At 40.9% G+C, this 24964-nt stretch overlaps 1 protein-coding gene across 1 annotated transcript in view; it reads right to left on the reverse strand.

Moving 5' to 3' along the window:
• CALD1 (caldesmon 1) overlaps window positions 1-24964 on the reverse strand; it is a gene marked incomplete at its 3' end in the record, with an annotated part of 102207 nt that overhangs the window by 10191 nt on the left and 67052 nt on the right. Inside the window, exons 3-4 of the mRNA XM_010075409.1 lie at window positions 3344-3490; window positions 1348-1750 (exon numbers count right to left, since the gene is read on the reverse strand). Coding sequence (XP_010073711.1) covers window positions 1348-1750; window positions 3344-3490 — 550 coding nt within the window. The remainder of the gene's footprint in view (window positions 1-1347; window positions 1751-3343; window positions 3491-24964) is intronic.

Consider the following 24964-nt stretch of genomic DNA (forward strand, 5'->3'; position numbering starts at 1 on the left):
ATGGTTTACAAGTTACCTGATCTTTTTTGGGAGTAGGTCGAAGCTTCTCATCTGGTAACTTTTCCTTTTTAGCTTCCACTTTAGCCTCTTTTTCTTCCCCCTTTGTTTTTGGGTTTTTAATAATTTTTTTTAATATTAAAACATCACATCCATTTGCAATTTTGTTTCTCCACATTGTGTTCATGTACCAATCCTGTGCGCAGCCACATCTCCATCATATGCTGCTGTGCCCACATCTCCACGTGCAGTTGTGCTCCCACCACCCTCTCCAAATGCTCCCATTACTCCCCCAGCTGGGCCTTTCCTCCTTGCATGGCATCATGCTCACGTGACCTAACAGAGAGCCTTCTCTTGTGATTGCATTTAACACACACATTCCTCACACAGTTTGCCAGGTGCTCATAATATTTTTTGCCAAGATGTGTCTGTCTCCACCTCATGTATTACTGCATTAGGCCAGCTTACAGCTGAGAAAAAAAGGCATCAAAAAAACATGCAGAGGTCTGAACATGCAGGATTTTCTTTGAATGGTGGAGTGAGGTCAGGCATATTGTGCATAGTATTATTGGTAATCAGAAGTAAGGAGGGTTTTTTTTTAAAGAGAGAACAAGAGAGAGAGCATGAGTATTAGTCATTTCAGTGCAGGAATAGATCTGTGAGGAAATTCCAATTCAAATTTTTTTCTTGCATTACATTTCTCATAAACCACAGGTGTCTTATTTTGGTGCAGAATGTTTACTGTACCTGTTTTCTTAGGAAAGCTGCTTGAGGTTTTTCCTCTTGTACTTGCTTCTCTTTTACCTGTTTATCTTCTCTTTTCTTTTCTTCCATCTTTTGCTTTTCCTTTAATTTCTCTGCTTCTAGCTTAGCCTTTTCTTCAGCTGCCCTCTTTTCCTCTTCTGCCTTAGCCCTTGCTCTTTCCTCAGCTGCCCTCTTCTCCTCTTCTGCTTTAGCCCTTGCTCTTTCCTCAGCTGCCCTCTTCTCCTCTTCTGCTTTAGCCCGCTCTCTTTCCTCAGCTGCCCTCTTCTCCTCTTCTGCCTTAGCCCGCTCTCTTTCCTCAGCTGCCCTTTTCTCTTCCTCTGCTCTCTGTTTTTCCTCAGCTGCTTTCTTTTCTTCCTCTGCTTTTAACCTTTCCCTCTCTTCTGCCTCAAGTTTCTCCCTTTCTTCTGCTTTTTTTCTTTCTTCCTCAGCCTTTTCCTCCTCCCTAAGCTTCTCTTTGTCTACAGCATCAGATATACTCTGCTCCCCTTCCGGCACAGCATTTGTATCATTTTCTGCATTTATAGCTAGATTTTTTGTTTCTGCTACCTCTTCTTTATCTGTGGATTTTTCTGCTATCACATCTACCTGATTTTCCTCTACAGGGACCTCCTTTGGTTTTTCCTCATGTACCTCCTCCTTGTCTTTTTCTTCTTTTTTTTCCTCTTCTTCCCCATCTTGCCTCCAGTTGTTCCTTTGGTATGATTTGGTAACTGTTTCTGTTTCCTCCATCTCATAGCGTCCTCGGCGTGTTTCAGCCTTTTCCTCTTTCCCCGTGGTCTCGTTTTCTTCCACATTGTTTACTTCTCTCCTACTGGGCAGTGACAAGCTCCCATCTGTGATCGTGGGGTCAAACTCCTTTTGACGTTCCAGGGCTTCCTGTAGACGTTTTTGGCGTCTCTCCTCCCGTCTTGCCAGTCTCTCCAACAATGCAGCTTCATCATCTGTTCCCCCTGTGGTTGTAGTACGCTTGGTTTCCTCTTCTGCCACACTACATAAAAACAACAATTTTGCATTTAAAAAAAAAAATAACCTTTCTAACAATGTACACACGTAGCTCTTTCTAGAAAAAATCTTGCTGTAACATCATTCCATGGTTTGAAAACACAAGAGTCTACATACTTCAAAATTTAGCAAAATAGTTCTAGGGATTAATTTTGGCATTTCTACATGTATAGGAATGTGGCATTTCACAACGTCAGAGCCTGGAAAGGTTCCCTTCCAGGACAGCTCCAATAGCCGCTGAAGTCCCCAGGAGTCTTACTGACCTCAGTAGGCACTAGAACAGTCTCTGACACTTGCAGCAGCTGAAATATGAACCCTGAAAATTCATCCTTGCCCCTCTGAACACTGCAGCAGACTACTTGGAACACCTTGCTTTCCTTTCAGGTGCCCTTCAGCTTGGCCCAAAGTGTACATGTCTTATGCACAGTCTTCCCACCAGGCAAGATCTTTGAAGGTGCTAGACAAGGAAGATACTTTCTGACATCAGTGAACTTCTCTAGGAACAAGAATCTACTCCTGCTCAGCAGCAACATCCACAGATATAGTCCATAATGGGATAGCCTATAAATTAAGGGTGCAGTGACGTTGTGATTGTCTGCACAGGGACAATAATCTGTTACAAATCAGAGTGAGCACAGCAGCTAGTTTAAGACATGCTGTTCAACACCTGTATGTATCAGAACTGGATCTCACTCTCAGTCCATGGAACTTTTTTGACTCCTTCAAAATTCAGCTCTTTAATTCTCCTGTGTGCAGATTTCTTCCCTTCTAGCTTGTTTTTCCCTTCTACTGTGGCAAAAGGTTATAATCTACAATCAGACAAGTTGCTGTTTTCCTATCTATATCCATTCTCCTCGTCTTTAATAAAATGCTACTTGTGCTCATTATCCCATTAGCTTGATACCACAATGTTTATTTCTGGTCTCTTCTATCCATAGTGTTATGGCTAATAGAAATCAATATATTATTTGTGACTAGGTGAAAGTGAATAAATGATGGACAGATTGGAAGGCCAGCTTTGCTCACTCAGCTTTTGACAAGTGGCACCTCATTCCATAAGCTTTCCTGCTGCTTATAGCTGTATGACCCTGAAAATGCCAGACAAGGGCCGAGGTCTAACACTCACACCCAGCACCTTGCAGGCATGTTTCAGCTGTAACTTGGGGTTTAGGTGCCCACCAATCCCATGTGCCTTGGCCCCATGACACTATGGCCCCTTTAAGCAGAACAAAAAATGTGGAGGTTTGTGAGGCCAGATGAAGTCATGCCTGATGGCATCTGACAGTAGAATGCAGAGGTATTTCCCTCCATGAGCCCCAGCTGAGTTATCCCATAGAAAGCCCTAACGACACCCTGGGAATTGGTCACATCATGGCCTCAAGTCCAGCTTCAGTGATGTTTCCACCCCCCTGTGTATACACAGCCAGTGGCACTCCTCCCAGTGTTGGGTCCTCTTCAGAGCAAGGAAGGTCAAACCTGGTGCTTAAAATTTAAGTAGCAAACAGACCTCTTCAAGATATCGGTCTACTCTGAATAAAAATTACTGTTGACTTGTGAGTAAACAAGATCAGATGTTTACCTGTTTTGGGCATTAACTTCTGATTTCTCTGTTACTTCTCCTGATAGATCACCTTCTTCCTTTTGCCGCAGCCTCTCCTGTCGAGCCCGTCGGCGACGTTCTCTGGCAGCTTCTTCATCATCGTCATCATTTCTCTGGTAGGACAGCCTGCAACAGAGCATTAGGGACAGGAAAACAAAGGGGTTATAGCATACAGGACAGTCACTAAAGAAATTACAAAAAGCAGTTGACCAGAGCACAGTAAGCATGGCTGCAGTGGCTGTCCCATATGCTGTTTAGAAAATATGCTATGAAGTTGAGAAGTATACTTTCAAAGCTTGGTTTTGTTTTCTATTTCAGAAATTAACTTGACAAAATAGTCACAGTAAAGGCATTAGCCACACTACACTGTCCGTTTGCTCCTAGAAAATACCAAGAGCATAAAAACCCAGCTCTGTAGCTGAGGAAACATCCTGCTAGACTGCACCATGATCCTGCCAGAACGCACACAGCAGCATTTGAGCAGACTATCACTCAAGCCCATGTAACTGAAATAGGACCTAGTCAAGCAGCTTTTCATTAGCATCCTCTAAATATCACACGTGGAAAATGGTGACAGTATTCTAAAACCAAAAGACTAGAAAGCAGGGAGACAGAAGTATGACAATGGCTCTCAGTGGTCGGTTCTGAGTGCCAAACATCTGACACCTGCAAAATTTTTGTGAGCCTGGAGCCCTGCCAGGCCAAATCATACAAGATCGCTGCTGTGATGAAAGCCTACAGCTGAGAACCCATTTTGTTCATCTAACCCAACAGATGACTGCATTTAGTTTCATTCTACTTGAAAAGGAAAGCAAGACATTACAATCCTAATAATCCTGTGGCACATTCAAATCTTTGTTAAGGTGCATTATAACTGTGTGAGATAAAGGGAAAGGTCTGTATCCCTCTTATCTTTTTGTGCAGGGAAAGTGAAATAGGAAGCTAGCACGTGCCAGACCCAGTCAGGACATTCATTTACTTTGCTTCCAGCAATGGTCTGATACATAACGCTTAGGAAGTCACCCTTCCTTACATAGTCAGACATTTAAGTTAGCTGTATAGTCATGCACCAAGGAAAAACAAGCACAGTTAAATCTTGCATTTCAAGGGCTATTTTAACATTAAAAGTGACTAAAACATTTTTATTTAGTCGTGATTCAGACTCTTTGGGTCCAAACCTCTCCCATAACCTTTTTCTAGTACTACTTTTTTCCTTTGCTGAAAAAGGGGTGAAAGTATAGGTTTAGCAGAGAGTCAATTATCCCAATTTTGCTTTAAAAATTAAAAATGGAAGTTAAAAACCCAACATGGCTGAGACACTAGCCAGATCTAAAACAGTATTTTCGGCCTCAGTGCACTGAAGGATTTGATTTGCTGCTTTCATGCTCCACTTCAAGAGCTCACAACCTTTTCTTTGTAGAAACAGCTCCTCTCAAAGAGGGTGAAAACCATGAGCAGCACAGCCATGAAAGATCACAGTAGGGGAAAGAAGAAGAAAGGAAGGAGACCAACTAAAATCACTAGAGGTGATACAGAGAAGGCAAGTAAAAATATTTCCTGTCATTTGTAAGCAATATAAAGGAGGATCAACATTTCATTGCGGTCTAGAACAGAACGCATATGAATACAATAATAAACCAGTGGGGTCTTTACTTGGCAGAGGAAGGAGACTCTCTCTAGAATAATACTGCATTAGCAAACTGATTGCAGAAAGCCCACTTGTTAGTAAAATACTCTGGATGCAAGAAGCCTATGATATTTTTAGCCCTGAACTCCAAATTTAAGGGCACAGGAGAAGGCATGCTGCTCTAAGCCTGTGGCAGCTGTATTACGGTCATGACTGAGTTGATTCCCAGTGCTTATGGCTCAGGATTTCTCTTCGCAGTGAGACCACAGGAGGATGAAGTAGTTTATCCTGCTCTCTGTACCCACACAGAACACTCCTACAGAGCAAGGAGAAAAACTGCTTTTAAAAGCCTCTTTAAAATGCCTTTTGAAAACCACCAGTTACTCAGAAAACTAAAAAAGGAAAGAAAAAAATACCCTAAGCAAAAAACTCCCACAAAATTGTACCCATTAAATAAGTTAAATGAAAGCAGATATGTATTTCCTGTCCTTGAACACTTATCACATAGATCATCTATTAAGAAAGCTAAAAATCTCTCTCAATGTCCTTTTTATGTATATCCACTGCCTCACTGCATATCACAGTGGTTTCTTATAGCGAGCAAGTACACCAGATATGGGCTCCATCCATAAGGATCACTTCAAGTATTAAATTCTGTTCACCAGCACAGATACATGAAAGATTCTCAGTAATCTGGAAATAGTCATATCAACAACTAATAGAAGTATTTTATAGATCTGTATCATATTTGCTTTACAGTTATGTTAACACTACTTCCCAGATTGTATTTCTACAGGCTGTTTTGCTTACCTCAGAAACACAAGCTCTGCTGGAGCGGACCTGACTAGCCACCACAGACTGACAGCAGAGTAGGCTGAAAATCCAGGTTCAGGTTGGCTAAGCTAATTAACAGGCTAATGACCACACTGTGAGCAAAATGACAACAGGATTGTTTATGAAACAATTCAACATAGTCACCGTAACTGCCTTTGACTTTCCATGAGAAATTCAGTCATAGGAAAGATGGTGCAAGTTAGACAAATGCCATTTCTGCCCATAAAAAATCTGCTCAGTGTTCATCTCACTATTCTCTCAATCCTCCTGCACTGAGTTCGTTCACCCTAATCAGCTTCCACATCACTCTCTTTTCCTCAATTACCTAAGTAGTCTCCTCCTCTTCTGCTGCTTAGGGTGTCAAACAAATCTCACATAAAAAGTGAACCACAGGCAGATGCATGAATTCATGTACCCTCCACTGGGAGTCGGAAGACTGACACTCTCGCACTGTGACAGCTCTCCCTAGCTACCTGTCACAAGCAAAACCATTTTGGGATCTCTCCAGAGCTTATCTTCCACTTGCCTGCATCTTTTGACATTCTTTAGACCAAGAGTAAACAAATAATATAAAGTATGACTCCAAAATTTCAGTTCTGTATATCAGACAGATGAAAATCTGATGAGCCACTCTGGCCTGTGTTGTTTCTCCACCCCTGGAGAACAGTCTTGCTGCCCAGCATGCGTACACTTCCCACGACCAAACTAAACTAACCTTATATCTATTTGTCACTTTCTGCATAACTGTTCAAAGTCTTTGCAGGCAAGTCTCTCTCCAATGTTAGCTGTTCCAGCTCTCTTAGGAAATGAGAGCATAACACAGCATGATATCAAAGAGATGTGCCAAGCCCTCTGATGTGTGACACCTCTTGTTAAATATTCAGATGAAAAGATGACTTAAAAACCATCCTACACTTTGTTACCAAAGATGACACGCTCTTGGTCTAAAAGTCAACTAAAAGAAAAAAAACAAAACAAAAAAGAGTTTTGGCTGCTTCTCGTGTAACCTTCTCAATGCTTCCGACATGAGGAAAAGCAGAGTAACCTCTGTGCATAACTGATAAATTTTTCTGGTAAATATTAGTACTGCGTCTGTCATACCTCTCTCACAGCACTACTCAAGTACAGGAGATTGAGCATCTCATCTATGTGAGAGGACATTTCCCACCACTCTAGGTAGGGATAACAAGTAACAACAGATGTTCTGCCCTGTTGAGTGGGTAGGACAGGTTTATATCTCCAGGACTGAAATCCCACACCTGCTGAAGTCAAGAACAAACCTCCTGATTATTTGAGTAAGGCAAAAACATTACCCTCAGACTGAAGTGGGGCACTCTACAGCCTAGAGTGGAAAATACCTCTGCTGGATTGGGAAACTTGGTAATAGCTTGGATGATTATGGGGCTGAAACCATTTTGTACAATCCAGCTTCAAATGGTTTCCACTTGAAACCACACACCAGTTCAAACGTTGTCTTTCCTAGTACTAATATATTATTATTATTGTCTGAATCATGACAGGACTGAAATTTCCTGATCAAGCTCAGGGGCTTCCTGCAGTTGGCATGTTATAAAGACAAGGGAATCACAGAATGGTTTGGGTTGGAAGGGACCTTAAAGATCATCTAGTTCCAACTCCCCTGCCATGTGCCCCAACCCACGTGCAGGACCTTGCACTTGGCCTTGTTGAACTTCAAGAGGCCTGCATGGGCCCATCTCTCAAGGCTCTCAAGGTCCCCCTGGATGACACCCCTTCCGTCCAGCATGTCTACTGCACCAAGTGGAGACCAGTGACGAGTGGCGTTCCACAGGGTTTGGTATTGGGACCAGTGTTGTTTAACATCTTTGTCAGAGACATGGACAGTGGGATCGAGTGCACCCTCAGAAAGTTTGACAATGATACCAAGCTGTGTGGTGTGGTGTGGTGGACATGCTGGAGGGAAGGGATGCCATCCAGAGGGACCTTGAGAGGTTGTAAGCTAAACCTGACGAATCTAAATTGTTTTTTTCATTTTTCAGAGGGGTAGGAAAAAAAGCAATGGCTAATTTAAGCAGATCACACTATTTGAGTCTCGAGGAGGCAGGGAGAAAGAAGAGCTGTGGATCTGAGCTTTGACTCCACCTCAAGGGTGTCAGAAATAGGTGAAATATTTCTGAACAGAACAAAAGCCTTTAAGAGTAGCTTTTTTTACTTAAACAGGAAGCCTAGATCTGTCTCTTCTTTCCCCTATGATTCACTCAAATGTCAGTCTGCCGACCCATTCTCCTGCTTGCAAAAACATCTTCCATTCATAGTGCTGCCCTCCTAACACATACCTCAATTAGATGCAACTGTACCTATTCAGCGAGCTCCTTCCCACACAAATTTGTTACTGAGAAGCCTTTACATCTACTACAGATTGATTTTCTCTGTGGTCCACCCCCAAGAAAGGAGATCATTCATCCTGTATCAAACTGTTGCACCCTCCACTTGCAACGTAACCTGCTTCTAAGACCTAATTCACCCTTCATTACCTAACACCACAGCAGTTGAAATGACATTGATTGATTTGTATATCTCCAAATTAATGGCAGATGGAGGATGTCAGTAAAATGTTCTTGATGACAAATTTCACTGCCAGACTCAGTCTATAGAAGCTGCATTTGTTGGCCTTCTGCACTCTTAGAAAGCCTTTCTATTTACCCAGTCTCTTCCTGAAACGATGGGTGGGGTGAGGATGGACTTTGCTATAATACACACTGGGGAGTGCTCTTTATGTCTCTGTTGATATTCAGTCCCATTTTATTTATGATTGCATATGGTTTTAATTTTTTAATTGTTCATTTAATTTGTGTTATGATAGGCACACTTCAAAATGCGGGCATAAACAACTGATCAATCTTCACTTCAAAAAAACATAACAAATGCACATGCTTCCAGAAGATTATGCCTCTGTCAAGCTTTGCGTGTCAAATGTCAGCTGTATTTCGTTCAAGTCGTATCTAAAAATGTGGTGAATGGTGGGGGACAGTTGGGGGGAAAACTGTTTCTTCTAATCATTCCTCCATAATTCAATAAGAGCTGCCAGCATTCTGCTCAGACCTGCTCAAGAAGATTCATTTTTATGAGGGAATGAGCAGAATTTCAGTCCAAAATCCTCATGTTTCAAAAAGATGTAGTGAGTGAAAACAGGGGATTATGCTGGAGACATGCAGACATACCACCACAGTTCTCAGTCCAATGTTGTGCATGAATGCTGTTATTAACACCCATATTTTTCACACATTTTTCAATTTGACATGCAGCATTTTTTTCACATTAAACGTAGTAGAGACAAGCAAATGAAATTAACCAATGGCTGGAAATTAAACCCAGACAAATTAAAACTGGAAATGAAGCACGTGTTTTTAACAGTGAGGGTGACTAAATATACAAGAAATGATGGAACATCCATCTCTTACATCTCCACATTAAGACGGATGCCTTTTTGGAAGTTATAGTTCAGTAAAAAAAATTCTTTGGCTCATTATAGACACAACTTGGTGAAATTCCATTATCTCTTAGGTATGGAAAGTTAGACTAGATTATACAGTGGCACCTTCTGGACTTCACACTACAGTCTTCCATTTGCAGAAGGTACATGCCTCCTCATTCTGCTCATAATTTATCTCTGTCTCACTAGTATTTTCACTGTTTTCACTCACACGTTCTCCAGAGCTACACAGCCTATAATACTGAGTGTGCAAATTACCCAGATATCCACATGGTTCTCTGGGAAAAATAAAGAGACTGGGTCACCTTTCAATGTATTCCCTTCTCATTTACATAATTTTAATACCGTGTGTTTCTGCTATCCTTTCTTACTTTTCATAGCTCCAAAGAGCTCACGGATTATTATTTTTCTGATGGGCAATCACTTATTCAATGGGTTAGCAGAAAAACATTCTTTCTGCCAGATCTGGCACCCTTAATTTCCCACTATACCTTTAGAAGCCGTTCTCATACTTTAAAGCTCAATCTAAAATACCTAAAAGATAAAACAATGTGCTTTTTAACAACAAATATTTCGTTTCAGCTGAGAAAAGCCTTTAGATTATTTAAACGGGTTAACGCAGATCTGGCTGCGAGATTGTTATTTTGTTTGCATAACAAAACAGTTAAGTATGGGAAGGAAAAGAGAGGTCCAGTTTTTGTACATTCTTCTTTATGGTTTCTTTCCTTTTGATGTTTTTGACATCTAAGTTTTTTCACAGGTAAGAAAAGAGTAGGTACACTCATTCCTTTAACAGTTTGATTCTAAAAAACAAAGGTGCAAGCAATCCACAAGAAGAATGAAGTACAAAAAGTGATACGCAAGCCAATAACCACAAGGGAAAATGACTCCATACTAAAGACAAAAATACTTGGTGACTACCAAGTAATTAATGTTCAAAAGTAGCCAGGGATTTTATTTCATTGCTAAAGATGGCACTGAAACCTCTAGGACAGATCCTGGCTTCTCAAATTACTGGTTTCTATTGAAAATGTAAGTTTCGGTTGCACAGACACACAGGATTTCCAATGCTTTGTCTAATTTCTTGCAGTTTTCTGCTCCTAACAACAGTGTTGCTTTGGTTTTAGATTCAAGCCCTAAAACCTGCGCCTCGTAGTTAGAGCCAGTCTGAAACACCACTGCATCATTCTGCACAAAGGCAGAATGACTCATGCATGTGCCTATTTTTTTTCTTTCCTCATGGCTGAAAACTGATGATCTGTTTCATAATATGAAATGCAAGCAGATTCTCCAACCACATTCAAATAACTCTGGTAAATCGCCTCTGAGTACCTCAGCATAAATCGCACGCAGGGCTGCTAACATGAAGGGTAAAAACCTTCAGCTACTGAAACAATGTCAAATTTGCCTCCAACATATATTATATTTAGATAAAAGCTTGTTGGAAATGTCCCAGGGAAAAGCATGTAATTCTCTCAATATGTGAAGTCTGTAATGCTCTGCAGTTTTACTTCATCCACAATAGACTTGACATTGACCTGTCAGTGAGCAGTGTGGTATATTTAACCTGTTTTAATTTAGAAGTTTCACATGAAAAAAAAAAAAAAAAGTAACTAGGCAGAAAACAATAATTGGCCAAGTGCCTTCTAGCTGATAACTATGACTTTTTTACTGCTTTCCCTGAAGCTTTATGGAATTTGCCCAGAAAACTGTTTCCCTGGCAGACGACAAACATGTAAAAAAGTGTACAAAACAAGCTTACTTTTTCAAACTTAAAAAAGTGGGAGCAAAACCCAATAGCTGTGCATACCACTGTGGTTGATGTGGTATTTGTTGACTCTGTAGCAAATTGCTTTCTGCTTGCTGCCACCACCTCCAGTTTCTAGCTCTTTATTGCATATAAAATCCAAAATAATTTATGTCACAGCCTTACCCAGTAATATTTCAGGCATATGACTTGAGAATAATGGGCATTTTGCCTAGCTGAGGCATAAGTAAGGACTTGCAGGATTCGCCCCACAATATATGATCCATAATTGCTACAAAGTCAAATCAGAAATTTTCTTTCTTGTGGTTTTGGGGCCCTGTATTCAATGTGTCTTTCAAGGCACTCTCATACCTCAAATTGCTAGCTCACTGAATGTATACAAAGTTAAGATCTAAATCCTCCTCTTTTATATTTCATTGCAAATCAAATTCTGACATGATTGAGAGATTTACTCAAGAGAGAAGGAATTAAAAATGAAGACAGACGTGAGCATTTGTAACTTAAATAAGCTCCTCTGCACAATGGGAATTGTGATCTTCCTAGAAAATATGCGAAAGATTTGAGGAATGAAACCTACATTTTCTTACAGGCACCTTTAGGCAAACTGATGTGTCCAATGTGTCACGCTCAAGCTACAAAGTTCTGTATTTCCTCCAAACATCTTTTTATAACTCATACAAAACTCATGTCATCATCTATGACATCTATCAGAGATTTTTAAATGAAGGCAAGGGAGGGAAGGAAGGCATGAGGAGCACTTTTGTTATTGGGCCATTTTCTCATCCTACATAGTCATGTCATTAAACTATGACTCTGAGGTAGGTATAGGTAGGGGTGGACACCCCATCAGACAGCCTGTGGAGAATCTCAAGCAAAAGCACAGAAGGAACCCTGTAGCTTTATAGGGAAGAACCTGAACAAGAGCACAGGACCATTTTTCATAGCCCAACAACAATTTTTCCCTATATATATTTTACATGCATACATATATAACATATCTTTATTTTCTAAGCAATGAACATGAGAAACAGTTCTATTTAAAAATAAAAAACTCACATCACGTGCAAGAGATTTTTTCCACCAGACTCTGGAGCGGAGATTGTGTTGTCATTAAGAAGCAGAGTTTTCTCTTTTATTCAAGCACAATAGTTACAATCCATTTCAGGAGGATTTCCAATTCCTATTGTTCCCTTTCGCTGTACTTATAGCAATGGTCTGGTTTGCCAAGTTTTCTAATGTAACCACCTCCCTTTAAATGCAAGAAAGTAATCTTATTGAACAAAACTGTTAACTCCTTCAGCTTGGACTCCCAAAATGCAACTCAAAGTTGCAGATTAAGCAGAACAGGGTCTGTCTTAGTCCTGTACTTGGAGGATATACTTTGAGAGAGGTAAACCAATGAAAAAAGAGGGGATAAAAAACAATACATTCAGCTTATTTGTTAGACTGATATTAGTACCTTCCAGCTAAATTGCACTTTCAGGTTTCTTATGCTTGGGATTAGGATACGATAGCGACTTCAACACTTTTTATGCCAGGCTTTTTACAGCATCCTAGTGTTTCTTCCTAATGGTTCAATTCTGAGGGCAGCAATGGCAAAAAGCAGACTTTCCAGACAAGCCTTGCTAATGTAGGTACCACCTCAGCTACATGAGATAAAACCAGACTTACAGAACATGGTGCCCAGAGTACAGACTGCCTCCACTCTAGTGTAGCTACAGCAGTGACAGAAACAAGGATATTTTAGCCAGGTTTCACTACAGAGACACAGGCAAGGAGACTAGATGAAAGAGGACTTGGCTTTCACTCTTCTTTTCTTAGTGGTTGGTTTAACCCTGTAACTGCAGCAGGTAATGATTTTTCTGAAGAAAAAAAGCTTAAACTTTTTTTTTTTAATATTATTTCTGGTGTTATTTTTTTTATTCCCAAACAGTATGCTGCATTCTCCCAAATTAGCAAACAAGAACAAAGCTGAGATTTCAGGAATGGACAAACTGAATTATTATAAATCGTGTGTATCACTGACCTGGAAACCCAGCCTTCAATTTCACCTGCTTCTCTATTTTCACTCTGGTTACCTGCTTTGAAGGCTTATTTAATGCAGCATGCCAGGAAATAGAGAGCTTCTTAACAAACCAACGCTTGCATTTCACTCCCTCCACAAAGATTAAGAAGACTGCTACATTTTAAGAGCCACGTCTTTCAAAAGGAAGTGCAGGACCATGAAGATAGGTCTCATACATGGGAAGCTTCTTTAATTTCAACCTATACTTGCTCTACTGAATATCATATAAGGACAAACGCTAAAAAATTTAACTGAGAGAATCACTGGATTCATTACCATCCAAACCAGGCTGAGTGACACACTAATCCGCCATCACCCTGCCCAATCTACTCACAATCAACTTCTGCCATACATCTATTCACCATCCACCATGCCAAAACAAGATATGAAATTTGAGATGAGACACGGCTTTGTTTTTCAAAGATGAGAAATCTTCTCTATGAGCAGAATCTGCTTTTGCACTCATGCTTTTTTGTCACTTGCCTGCCAGGTTTTGCAGGCTGTAATGAAGAACCAGGGCCAAGACTCTACAGTGGGTGAATCCTGAAGGGAAGAAAGTTCACAGTATCACGTTGATTGATACCAGGGACAACACCCACCAATAGTGCTGGACCCATCTGGAAAGGATTTGTTTCATCTGTCACTGGACTGCAGCTGTGCCTAGGGAGGGTCAGCATGTAGGCTATTAGGCTACACCTATGGCTTTGTAACCGGAACATTGGTCTCTGATTTAGGACTGATGCTAAAATTGATTATGGATTTGAACAAGACTGGGGCAGAGAACCAGTTGGGCAGGGAGGAGTAATGAGGAAGCAGGGATCAAGCAGGGACAGAGGCTGTAGGATGGGGCCTGGAACAAGATGTCTCCCTCAGGTGGGGAGGGGGAGAGCGGAGAGACAGACAGCAGCAATGGATGAGGAGCCTCCATCCCTGCATGGAAGAAGATAGGGAATGAAGAAAGGTTGTTGGAGAAATACTAGGAGGACAGGGAAGAGGGAAGGAGACCTATTGGGGAGTAGCAAGGATAGTGAAAACACTAAGACTACATTAGTGGCTCTGCCATCAACATCTAGCATCAAATCAGGTTCACATGGCTGTCCAGGGCTTGGAAAGCCAAAACCCACCATGACTGACAAATGGAAACTGTAAGATAGCAGGTCATGATTACCCAGGCTACACATCGCTCAGTAACTCCTTCAGCCTTGCCTGAATTGTTACATGATCTGAAATACCTACAAACAGTCAGAACCTGCTATTTTTATTGTGCAATTCACCAAAAGTGTGGGCGTTAGCATTAGCGTGGGCTCTGTGAAGCTTCAAAACTCCTCTGTATTTCCCAGGGGATTAGAGAGTGTAACTAAACGACTATTGCTCAGAGCCAGAGAGGTCCCTGAAGATGTCTGCTGGAGCTTTCAGAAATACAGCAAAGACTGTGCTGTAGGAACAAAGTACAAGACACGTATTTGCATACAGGGAGCCTGGAAAAATAATTTTACCAGATAATAATTCAGATAATCATGGAATAATCTTTTTTTCATACACTCTTCCTGACACAAAATATGCAAGAAGAGTACACAGCCTTAACATACTGCAGCAGACTAAATATTGAAATAAATGCTGCAAACAGGAAAGCAGCTGAAGTGTAAGAGCAGAACGCACACCAAAACAGAGCAGACTGTGAAGCCTTATGCTAACTGAAATAAACCACTTTAGGGGGGATACAACGTTACAAATACATTCAGTGCTACAACATATGGTGAACAGGAAGAAAAAAATAATGAAAATCAGATGTCTCCGTTTTCTGGTACTGATTCCCCATGCACACAACTCACGGATGCTGTGCAGGTGTGGATTTGGTTTCAAGGGAAATTCATGGCTGTTCACTTCTAACGTGGACAAGCATCTGTCTCTTTCTCAGGTGTTTAAGAAACCTACTGTCAACAACCAAGGTGATTAGGAGACATTTTCAGTGAGACAGCAGAGGAATTACGAGTGCAGATCCTGTCATTTGCTAACAGGATTAGCAGCAGATACATTCCATGCATCTCTCTGCAAGCTAATCCCAATGTGTCTTTCACCTTCATGAAAGGTAAAAAACCCCTTCCATAAAACAGGCCTGTACAGATATGCAAGGTCACGTACGGCACTTTGAACAGCACACTAACGCTACAATGATTTGCAGACATCATATAACAGCACTGCACAATTTAAACAGCTGGAAGTCTGAAATGCAGTCATTGCAAGTACACCCGCATAAACACAATAAAATATCCTGGCTTTATTCTTTCAATTAGTTTTCCCTTAGATGTGCCTGTTGCCCTTACATTGCTCCTCTGTGATCCTTCTTCCAGGACAAGTTACTCATAAGAAACTACCAAACAACTCACTCAGTGTAACCTGTTGGAAGTCCGTGGAACGTTCGCTTTGCGTTAATGAGAGCTTATCAATCACACTGGAAATACAAACCTAAAAGCCACTTTTCTTTAAAAAGTTTACAAATAGCTTTTCACAGAACTCTAAAGTCCAAAACCTCTCTCATTTCAAATATTCACTAACAAATTATCTACAAGTTATGAGTCATTCACAGAAAATATCCAGATGAAAACTAGGAAATGGAAGAAAATAACAATTTGCTTGCAGTAGAAGGACCCAGGGGCTGTGGCATTCCAATGGGACATACACAGCTGTTAGAAGCATAAGGGTGCACCTAACACAGCGAAACTGCCCTTCGGAGACACTGTGCCAGAGTGGCTTTTTCCGCAATATATACCATGTTTCCAAATCACAGCAATTATTATGGTGCCTTTTTTTTTTTTTCTTCACAATTCTGAAACAGCAGTTCCACAGAGGGAGCTAGTCTGTACTAACTGTTTCAAAATGCTTTATACTGAAATAGTCCCATACAGCTGAGCTCTCCGTGGGCAGGAGGAGCTAAGTGGTAGTGCCAGCTGTACACGCACAGCAATTTATTGATCAGGTCCTCTTCGTTATGTGGCAAATCTTCCACTGCTGAACAGCCATCCACTGCCCCAACAGGTCAGCTTTCCTCCAGCCCCTTCTGCTCTTCATGTTCATCAGATACAAGCCCTGGCCCCAAGCTTTCAGCCTTTGTCCCAGCTCCAGCCTGTCCAACAGGCAAAATATGTTCACACTCCTGCATTGGTACTTGGGTTGCAGGAGAGGGTGAGCAGCACTAACCCAGGATGGACCTGTGAGCTCTGAATTGCTTCCAGATAGTGAAGAACATGCCCCTGTTGGAGGTCATGGCGTCACTTCATATTGTAATTGTCCTTGCCTCTGCACACCATGACTAAAGTACTGGCCCACAAAGCATCGATTTGATGTCATGTAACATATACGTTCTTTTATCTGCATTTCATCATATTGCTAAAAGAAATGGCCAGTGAGCCCAGGGCAGCAAAGGTGAAGGAGCAAAGCAGTTGGGACTACAGAAGAGAGGGGTGTGACTAACAGTTGAAGGAAAGTGAGAGGAGGTGGGCAGCAAGGGGGAGAGGATACCAAAGGGCTGCTTTAGTAAGAAAGTAGTATGGCTAACGGGAAGCGACTGGAAGTGCAAGAAAAAGAGTCTAATTCCAAAGGTGAGGGGAGACAAGAAATTATAAGTTTCCATCACCAAGAAGAAAAGCCTTTTTACAGATTCAGCTGACATTTTTAAAGAAAGAGTAATTGAAAAATTCATCATCAAACACACACACACACACAAATGTTTAATCCAAGGCGGCTTCTGGTATAATCCATTACATTCCAGGAGTGAATGCAGACTGATGGCTATTTTCCCCTCGCTGTTCTATTAATACTTGGCACTCACTAACTTCTTTCCATCAAAAAATCTCAACGTGCTTTACAAATATTAATTAATCCTTGCAGCCCCTTCTGACTTCTGCAGAGTAGATATTATTACTACTGTAACGCTAGTTCATGGAATGGAAAAACAGAGACACAGATTAACGTACTTCTTTTAGTCTAAACCACGCACCAGATAAGATTATTGCTTTGGCTACGCTACTTCATGCCTGCTCCAAAACCTATTGCGGTTACCAGGAGTTTTTCCAGCAACTTCCAAAGTGAGTTGTTGCAGGTACACGGACTCCTTACTCGCAGGCCCACCTCTAACAGCTGCACAGTGTTGACTTCCATTGCTGTGCCTGAAAGCGTGTGAAAGCCACTGGCAGAATTGATTATCCTGAGACATTTTTTTGCTGGCATACTGAACAAAGAGACATCCTCCTCTGAGCTTTCTCTGAGCAAGTGATAGCCTGCCTCTCCTCTGCGTAATGCCTTCTGTTACTAGGTAATTCCAAATCAGTAGTTTACATTTTAAAAAGAGTTGTGCCTGCTGGGAAATGGGAAAGGAAGGGCAAAAAGTTAGTTTGGCCCAGGGGATCTTGCAGCCATGTCACTGTGAAAGCAGCTCAGGCTTTGTGCAGGGGTCAGCAAGCCTCAACACAATCTGGCACCTTTTTGAAGCACTAGGTTGTGAACTGAGATATATTTACGCACCTGAAAGTATGGAAAAATGGGGTGCAGGGTCCTTACTCTACCACTGAGGAATAAGGAGTTAGCTTGCTGCCGAACCATTCTGCTTCTCAAACTTCAACAAGTGCAGAAAGCCAGCTTGGTGAGGTAGGACTCCCAAAAGGTAACCGAGTGAGAAAACACCAGCTCTGCACCAGAGGGATTTTAGTCCTACTTAAACTGTAGAAGACATCACACAGGAAGGTTTCTGTGCACCGTGGCTCTCACTGCACCCCATTCAGTCCCACAGTGCTAATGGGACTGACCTGAATGTCAGCCTACCCCTCCAGCACTGGCTCTTGCAGGATGATTTCTCTATTCAAAGTCAAAACATTTGCTGTCTCACCTGCACTGCAAAACAGAAGAGTGTTTTAGGAAGCCACTGAGAATCCTATCACAAGGCATTTTCACAGCAGATGGATCCTTAGAAATAACACCACCAGAGAACAGGCCTTAGACATGATCCAAACATGCTAGTTTCTTCCCAGAAATCTATAGTAGCAATTCATGTATGCACACCAAGCCCATTGCAAGGGAAATGCAATTCAACTTACTCTTTTATAAAAGTTCTCACTGAATTTAAGTTATTCATCCTGAAAGGCACAGGAAAGGGCCAAAAACAAGCACTGGATAGCAAATCTATGTTTAATATATTTTTGTGAAAATCTAACATTTGGCACGCAAGGTTTTGGCAATGTAAATTGCAGAATATTTGGCACAATAAAGAATTAGGACAAGCATAAGAGAAATTGAATTCCTGCTCACAAAAAGTGTCGTCCAACCTGTTACCACAACTCAATTGACTGAGATTACTGAAAAAATAACTATAAAGTAATCATCTGTCTGAAAAAGATCAACTTTATCAGCTATGAGGTAGCAAAAGGATCTGGGGAACAGCAGTCCTCTAAATTGGGAAAGTAAGTGAAGCCGGCTTCTAAGTCAAGCTAACATGCTACTAGTTAGATGCTAAATATGGGATTTAGAAGGTTTCATTTGGCCCCTCTCTGCTATAAGTTCCTGCATGAGATGCTTAAATTCTCTCATGCTTCAGCTCCCATCTGACTAACACAGAGGAATGTTCAGTGAAAAAGTCATCCATTTGGGTGATCCAGAGGCTAGCACGATGGGCGCTACCTGCACCAAGAAGGTATTATAAGACCAACTGGTCTAATGCAAACACAGCCGTAAAACTTAAACACCAGTAATCCTCTGCCAATGAGGTGATCTTGGATGTACTTATGGGTACTTCTGCCAGCTCAACATGAATATGAGACAGAGAAACTGCCAGTGTTAGTGCATAGCTATAAGAACACACAAACAGCTATTGTGGACCCTTGCCCAAAGTTTGCTCAAAATACTCCCACAAAATTGCTAAAGATTTAGGAAGCTCCAGGGAAGGCTCCACTACCTACTTTCCTATGTTACAGAGAAAACATCCAAACGGTTTTCTCTATTTCAGCTCTGCAGCAGCTTTTCCAGTTCCTTCTCCAATTTCTTCTCACATTCCAGGCAGCCCCTGTCACTCCTCACCTAATGGTATTTTAATGGATGTATGTCTTCATCTTCTTCCTCCACACCTGTGAGCCCTGCCTTAAATTCTCCTAAGCCTGAACCTCCCTACTGCCTACCCTTGCAATACTATCAGCCTTTTCAGGAGTCAAGCTCTCACTGAAATTATATCACGCATCTTGAGAAGTGCTGGAAGGTACCGAAAGCCAGGCACTAAACAGCAAAATCTCTGCTTCCTATAATCTTGTGAAAACAATAATTATATCCTTTTTAGGGAAAGATTGGCATGATTGCCAGGGCAGAATAGCACAAGACACAACTAGCACACAAAGAATGTAATAGAAACAAATACCATTTCATAGGTTCAGAGCATTCACCTTTCTAAGTTCGGGGCTATAAGAACAGGACCGGATGGGAGGTACCAAGCCAGTCTTTGTCTCCCACCTGACCACTCCACAGAGTGTTGTGTGAGATTGAAAGAAAGAGAAGAATCCAGGAAATCATGTAAGGAATTAACCCCATGCCTATCTCAAAATAGCAAAGGATCAAATGCAGCTCTCAGATATGCACAATATTTGTCCTCAGCTGGATGGACTGCAAATTAACGCTAATGCTCATTCTGTCAGTGGGAAGCTTTCATGGTCATATATATAAGGACTGGCAGGAATACCAAAATAGGATTGCTGCAGCATTAAAAGAGCTTTTTAGCATGTTGGTAAGTCTTGAGGAAAAGCTGCATTTGCAGAGAACTTCAAAACTGCTTTGCTACAGCCTTTATGGCAAATATAACAGACGAATGAGGAAAAAAAAGTCCTCAGCCTTTATCTTTCTAACTAAAGTAAAAGTTTAGCTAGCTTTGGAAGCAGATGTGACCTCTGCTAATTAGGCTTCAGGGCTTTTCCAATCCCAAGAAAGAAAACTGCTGACATGATGTATCTGACCACTCCTGTTCCAAGAGCGGGCAGATGACTAAGGCCAAGATGTACAATGCCATCGTACACACCCACAACCCATGCCACTGATTTTTCTCCCGCGGGAGAAGAGCAATCCTAAAAATCTCATGATTCACACAGGAAAGATGGGTGTTACACGAAACACACAAGGCTATTATTCAACACTAGTTTAAAAATGGGAGGCTACTTTTGAAGAAATTAGTATGCAAGAGAATGTAGTATGGTTGGAACACATTTCATCTGGGCTTTGCAAACTATCATGTAACACAGTAGCAAAGGAGAGCTGCCAGGGAAGAACAAAAGAAAGAGGGAAAGAAAACACATGGCAAAGGAGAGGCCACTGTAGTTCATGGGAGCTGGGAAGCCAGGGACAACCTGAAATTGAGTGAAGACATGATAAATGTTTCACTATGGCCATATCAGTGCGTGATGACGGTCCGCATCATTTGTGGATGCTTAAACCTACAGTATTGAGCCTTGTGAGTCTCACCCATCCCATGATCCTACTGCTGAGTTACAAACTCCACTAAAAAAAACCCCAACCAACAACAAAAAACATCAAAAAAACCAAACAAAAACTTGTAGTAAGGATGGTGCCAGGACACCAACAGTTGTGATGCTAGAAGGTACTGAAGTAACTCCAGCACTGAACGTATTGCAGACGGAATTTGGCAAGACAGAAATCTCCTGTTCAGAAACATGTAATATATTTTTATGGCTAAAAACCCCACAGGCAATTTGGCTGTGACAAACCAAACAGTAGCCAAGTTCTCACATCCTGTAGTGACAAGTGTGTTGGTCTCAAGGCCACACCTCTAGGACAAGCCTCCTCATTTCTTAGAGTATTGGGGGAAGGAAAACAAGTATACATGGACTGCTTCCACAGGAGCTGCTTTCTCAAATTTTTTTAAATGCATAGCAGGCCAGTTAGGAGATATTGTCTTAGCAAGGTTTTAAGCTGTCTGGAAAAAGAATCATCTTCTTTGTTCTGTAATACAACCACCTTTACCTGGAAGTCCCACAGCAGGACCAGATCTCCCCTAAGCAGAAGTATAAAGCAGATTGAAAGTTATATGAAAAAGATTCAGAGTTCAGAATCAAAACTACTCACATAGAGTTAATCAACTCCACTTGGCATGCCAAATTCTGCTAGAATCACTCCTGCTCATGATAATCTGAATCTCTCTCACTGTTGTTTAGGCAAGGTATATAAAAAAGTGGTGGATGAAAATTTAAAAAAAAAAAAAGAAAAAAAAAAAGACAATATAGTTAGATAAGTCCCTGATCTTCAAGAGAGATTCTGAATTTGAGGAGGAAGAATTTGAATACAAGTAAGCATCAGACAAAAAAACCCTACCAAACCCCAAAACGGTGGTTGTGCAGCAAGTTTTTGGGAGTAGCCACTACTAATGGTGCATCTGTATGTTTTGTTTAATGTGAACTGGTACATCCAATCCCTCTTACTAATGCTGTTTATTTTTCTTTTCTGCTTTATTATCATGAAAGTTTATCTTTCACATCCTTTGCCTACAGTAAGCTAACCTCAACAATAACAGGATATGCGCTCTAGAATTACTATGATGAGGGGGAAAAAAAAAGAGGAAATAACTGCTTCACAAGTGACACAGTCAAGCTTGCCATACTCAGAAGAAAATAAATAATTGAGAGACAGAGAAAACTGGGCATTTAGTGACTAGGTTAAGTGTTATTCCTCTTGCAGTCAAAGAACTGCAACAGGGGCACCAGGTGAGAAGAGGGCAGCCACTTTACATCAATTTTGGTCTCCTGGTGCAGCACAGAGTAAATTTAAGCAGAGCTGATATTTGGCTTGATATTTCAGTTACCAAGAGACAGAGACTGAGGAAGGAAAGAATTTAGATACCAGCTTCTGTCCTCACTCGAAACTTTGCTCATCACAATTCAGTTTAAAACCTGAGGAACTATACTGACTTCAGATCTGAAGCCTATATTTAAGCCTGGGATGCATTACTGATCACTGGAATTCAATATGAGCCTTCAAAGCAATTTGAAAGAAAAACAGCTGAGCAATTTAAAGCATCAACTATCCTTCTAGTTAAAACTTTTCTTCAATGATGGACTTCTGAGAAGAGAGAATTTGGATCATAACACCTTGAACTAAAATGTGATTTTTCTGACAACTTCACGAACTGTTCAAATGCTTCAGATGTAGAACAACCCACATGGAAAACTGTGTTCCAATGTGCCTGCTGTTCCCTAAAAAGGTGATTAGAGTATGGCACTGTTAGACTTGCAAAAACTTCTCATTACCACATCCAGTTTGTGTGTCAGAGGGAGATTTCACGGTAAAGTTGAAAACTTGTGAAAAAGAGAAAGAAGAGGGGAGGGAAAGGGAAAGGGAAAGGGGGGCACAGGGGAAGCCCCCCCTGACTGTCTACTCTGCAAAGGATTTGAACTGCAGAAAAGAGGAACCATGTCAGCAAATGCCAAACCAATGCGATACCTGCCAAACCGCACCTTATCCTTCTCAATCAGCAAAAAAATTATCCGCTGCCTGATGTCTCTTACCTCACCAATAAAGGGTTAGGTTTTTTTCCCTTATTAGGACAGTCTCCATGCTGTAAAATTCTGGCTCTAATAAGTGGCTTTAACAATATATGCTGCACATCAGCACAAAAAGAAAGGAACTAATAAAAATAAAACACAGGAGGAGATTAAAAGGGCTGAGTCCTAAATTAAAAGGGACAACCTCAGCTTAGTTCAGGCTCCAAAATTTGATCATAGATTGTATGAAATGGAGAATTCAAACTGGAATGGATAAATGTATGAAAGCTAACATTATACAGATATATAATTATAAACTTGGCCCTGCAGCTACTTATACATGTAAGCAACCGTACTAAAGTTGAGGAGACTTTTTTACAACAGTTAAGTGCTTACATGGCTTGAAACATAAATATCAGTACACAAAAACAGTGCAAGGAAAGGGTTTTTTAATGTTTTCCTTAACAAAATAAAATGCAAAAGGAGTGAAAAGTTACATGTCAGTTAGGTCTCCATGTTTCAATTATTTTAGCGATTGATGGAAGTGTTTATGGAAGTGTTTTTCTTGGTTGGATTTTTAAACATATGGTTTGGGATTATCTAGTTTACTGCATCTACACGATATGGACATATATGTATATATATGGACAGAAGAACACAGCCTAAAATAATCACCAGAGAACTTCCCTGGTTCTTTTGTACCTTCTTGTTTTACTCTGAAACAGGAACAGGGTGGATAGAGAGGCCTGGGACTGCAGGTTTGTCGGGAAAGGCAAAAGCAGGGGTATGAAGAAGCAGGCAGAAGTCCTGTCACCCCCATCCCATGCTGGCTGAATACCTATGCCAACACTGTGGCTGTGGAGGAGCTATCTGAATTTAAGATCTGCACTAACAATGAATTTTCTAGTTTTGCTGAAGCAGAAGAAAAAAACCCTTGCAAGAGTGAAGTGATATGGAAAATGTTCAGGGCTGCTTTATTTTAAATCAGCCTGAAACAAGAACACAAATCCTTCATCTAATTTTTTTTTCTTTTAACATTTTTCTTTAAAACATATGTCAACTTGAATAAAAAGATTTAAAAAAAATCAAACTATTTTAGTTCAAAAAAGTATTGCAAGGATGTGGCTCAGTAATTTCTTATTTGGAAAGTGTCAAAAATATTTTGTTTAATTTAATTTAATACAATTTTAATAAAAGTATTTCCTCTTGTTTTCATTTAGACAAAGCTAATCCCAGAAAACTGACATGGACTCCCAACAAGTTCTGCTCTGACCAGAACTCTTCCAGTTTTTCTAGGTTTTGCTAAATTTACCTTTCATCAGAAACATCTCTCAGCACCGTCCTGGCTTGAACCAAGGCTTGGACAGGGTGGAGAAAATTCAGCTCAGGGTTTTCATGAAACACTCCAGAGTCACTTGTTCTCTGACAAAGTCATAGAAATTTGGTTATCACAGAGTTACGTGACAGGTGGATGACCAAAACTCCACACAAATTAATCCTGTTTTGTGCTCCCACAACCCAATGCCTTGCTTGTGCTGGAGGAAGAAAAATCTTTCACTGAGGCAAGAGGGCTGTGAAATCTCAGAGATATTTCCTTATAGACGGGTCCTTTCTCTGCTATAATGTTTCTTCCACTAAGGATAATCTCACTCAAAATTTTTTCAGCTCTTCCAGTAAATTTCTTCTGACTCACTACAAGGAAAGTTCCTAAACCCAGCTACAAAATCTTGAACTGGACATTCAGTCTTCAATAACTACTGTCCCCATTGATGTGTGAACTAGACACCAAAGCACATGTATTTCATTCAGGTGGCAACAACCAATAGATCAAGAATGCTCTGTATACACAGAGTATTGTTACCACTGTGCTTAACATAAACATGTGGGTCCACTCACAGATAAATACATTTGCATCAAAAGCTCTCATCTACCATCCCAAGTCATTTGGACTCCATTCCCAGACATCAGGCACTGAAGTGCAGCTTGAGTATAAACAGTGCAGCCCAGAAATGGACAGGACATTGTAAGAAAACTGTCTGTTTCTTGGCCCATGGTAAACTCGACACTGCTGGGCAAGAGCCACGTTCAGAGGCTGACTGTCATTCTTAGCTTTCAAAATGGAGACAAATAGGCTCGCTGCAGGCTAACATCTTTGTGCATCTGGTCTTCAGTTACATAATGTCCATCTTATTTTACCTCAGCAATGTAAAAATGCTTTTACAAATTAAGGATTCAGACAATTGCCCATTGCAGTACAGGTGTGAAAAGCCTGGCCAACAGAGAAGACCAGAAGGAAGGAAAGAGATAGCTTCA

This window comes from Pterocles gutturalis, unplaced genomic scaffold (genome assembly GCF_000699245.1).
Source record: "Pterocles gutturalis isolate BGI_N339 unplaced genomic scaffold, ASM69924v1 scaffold22857, whole genome shotgun sequence".
Lineage (NCBI taxonomy): Eukaryota > Metazoa > Chordata > Aves > Pterocliformes > Pteroclidae > Pterocles > Pterocles gutturalis.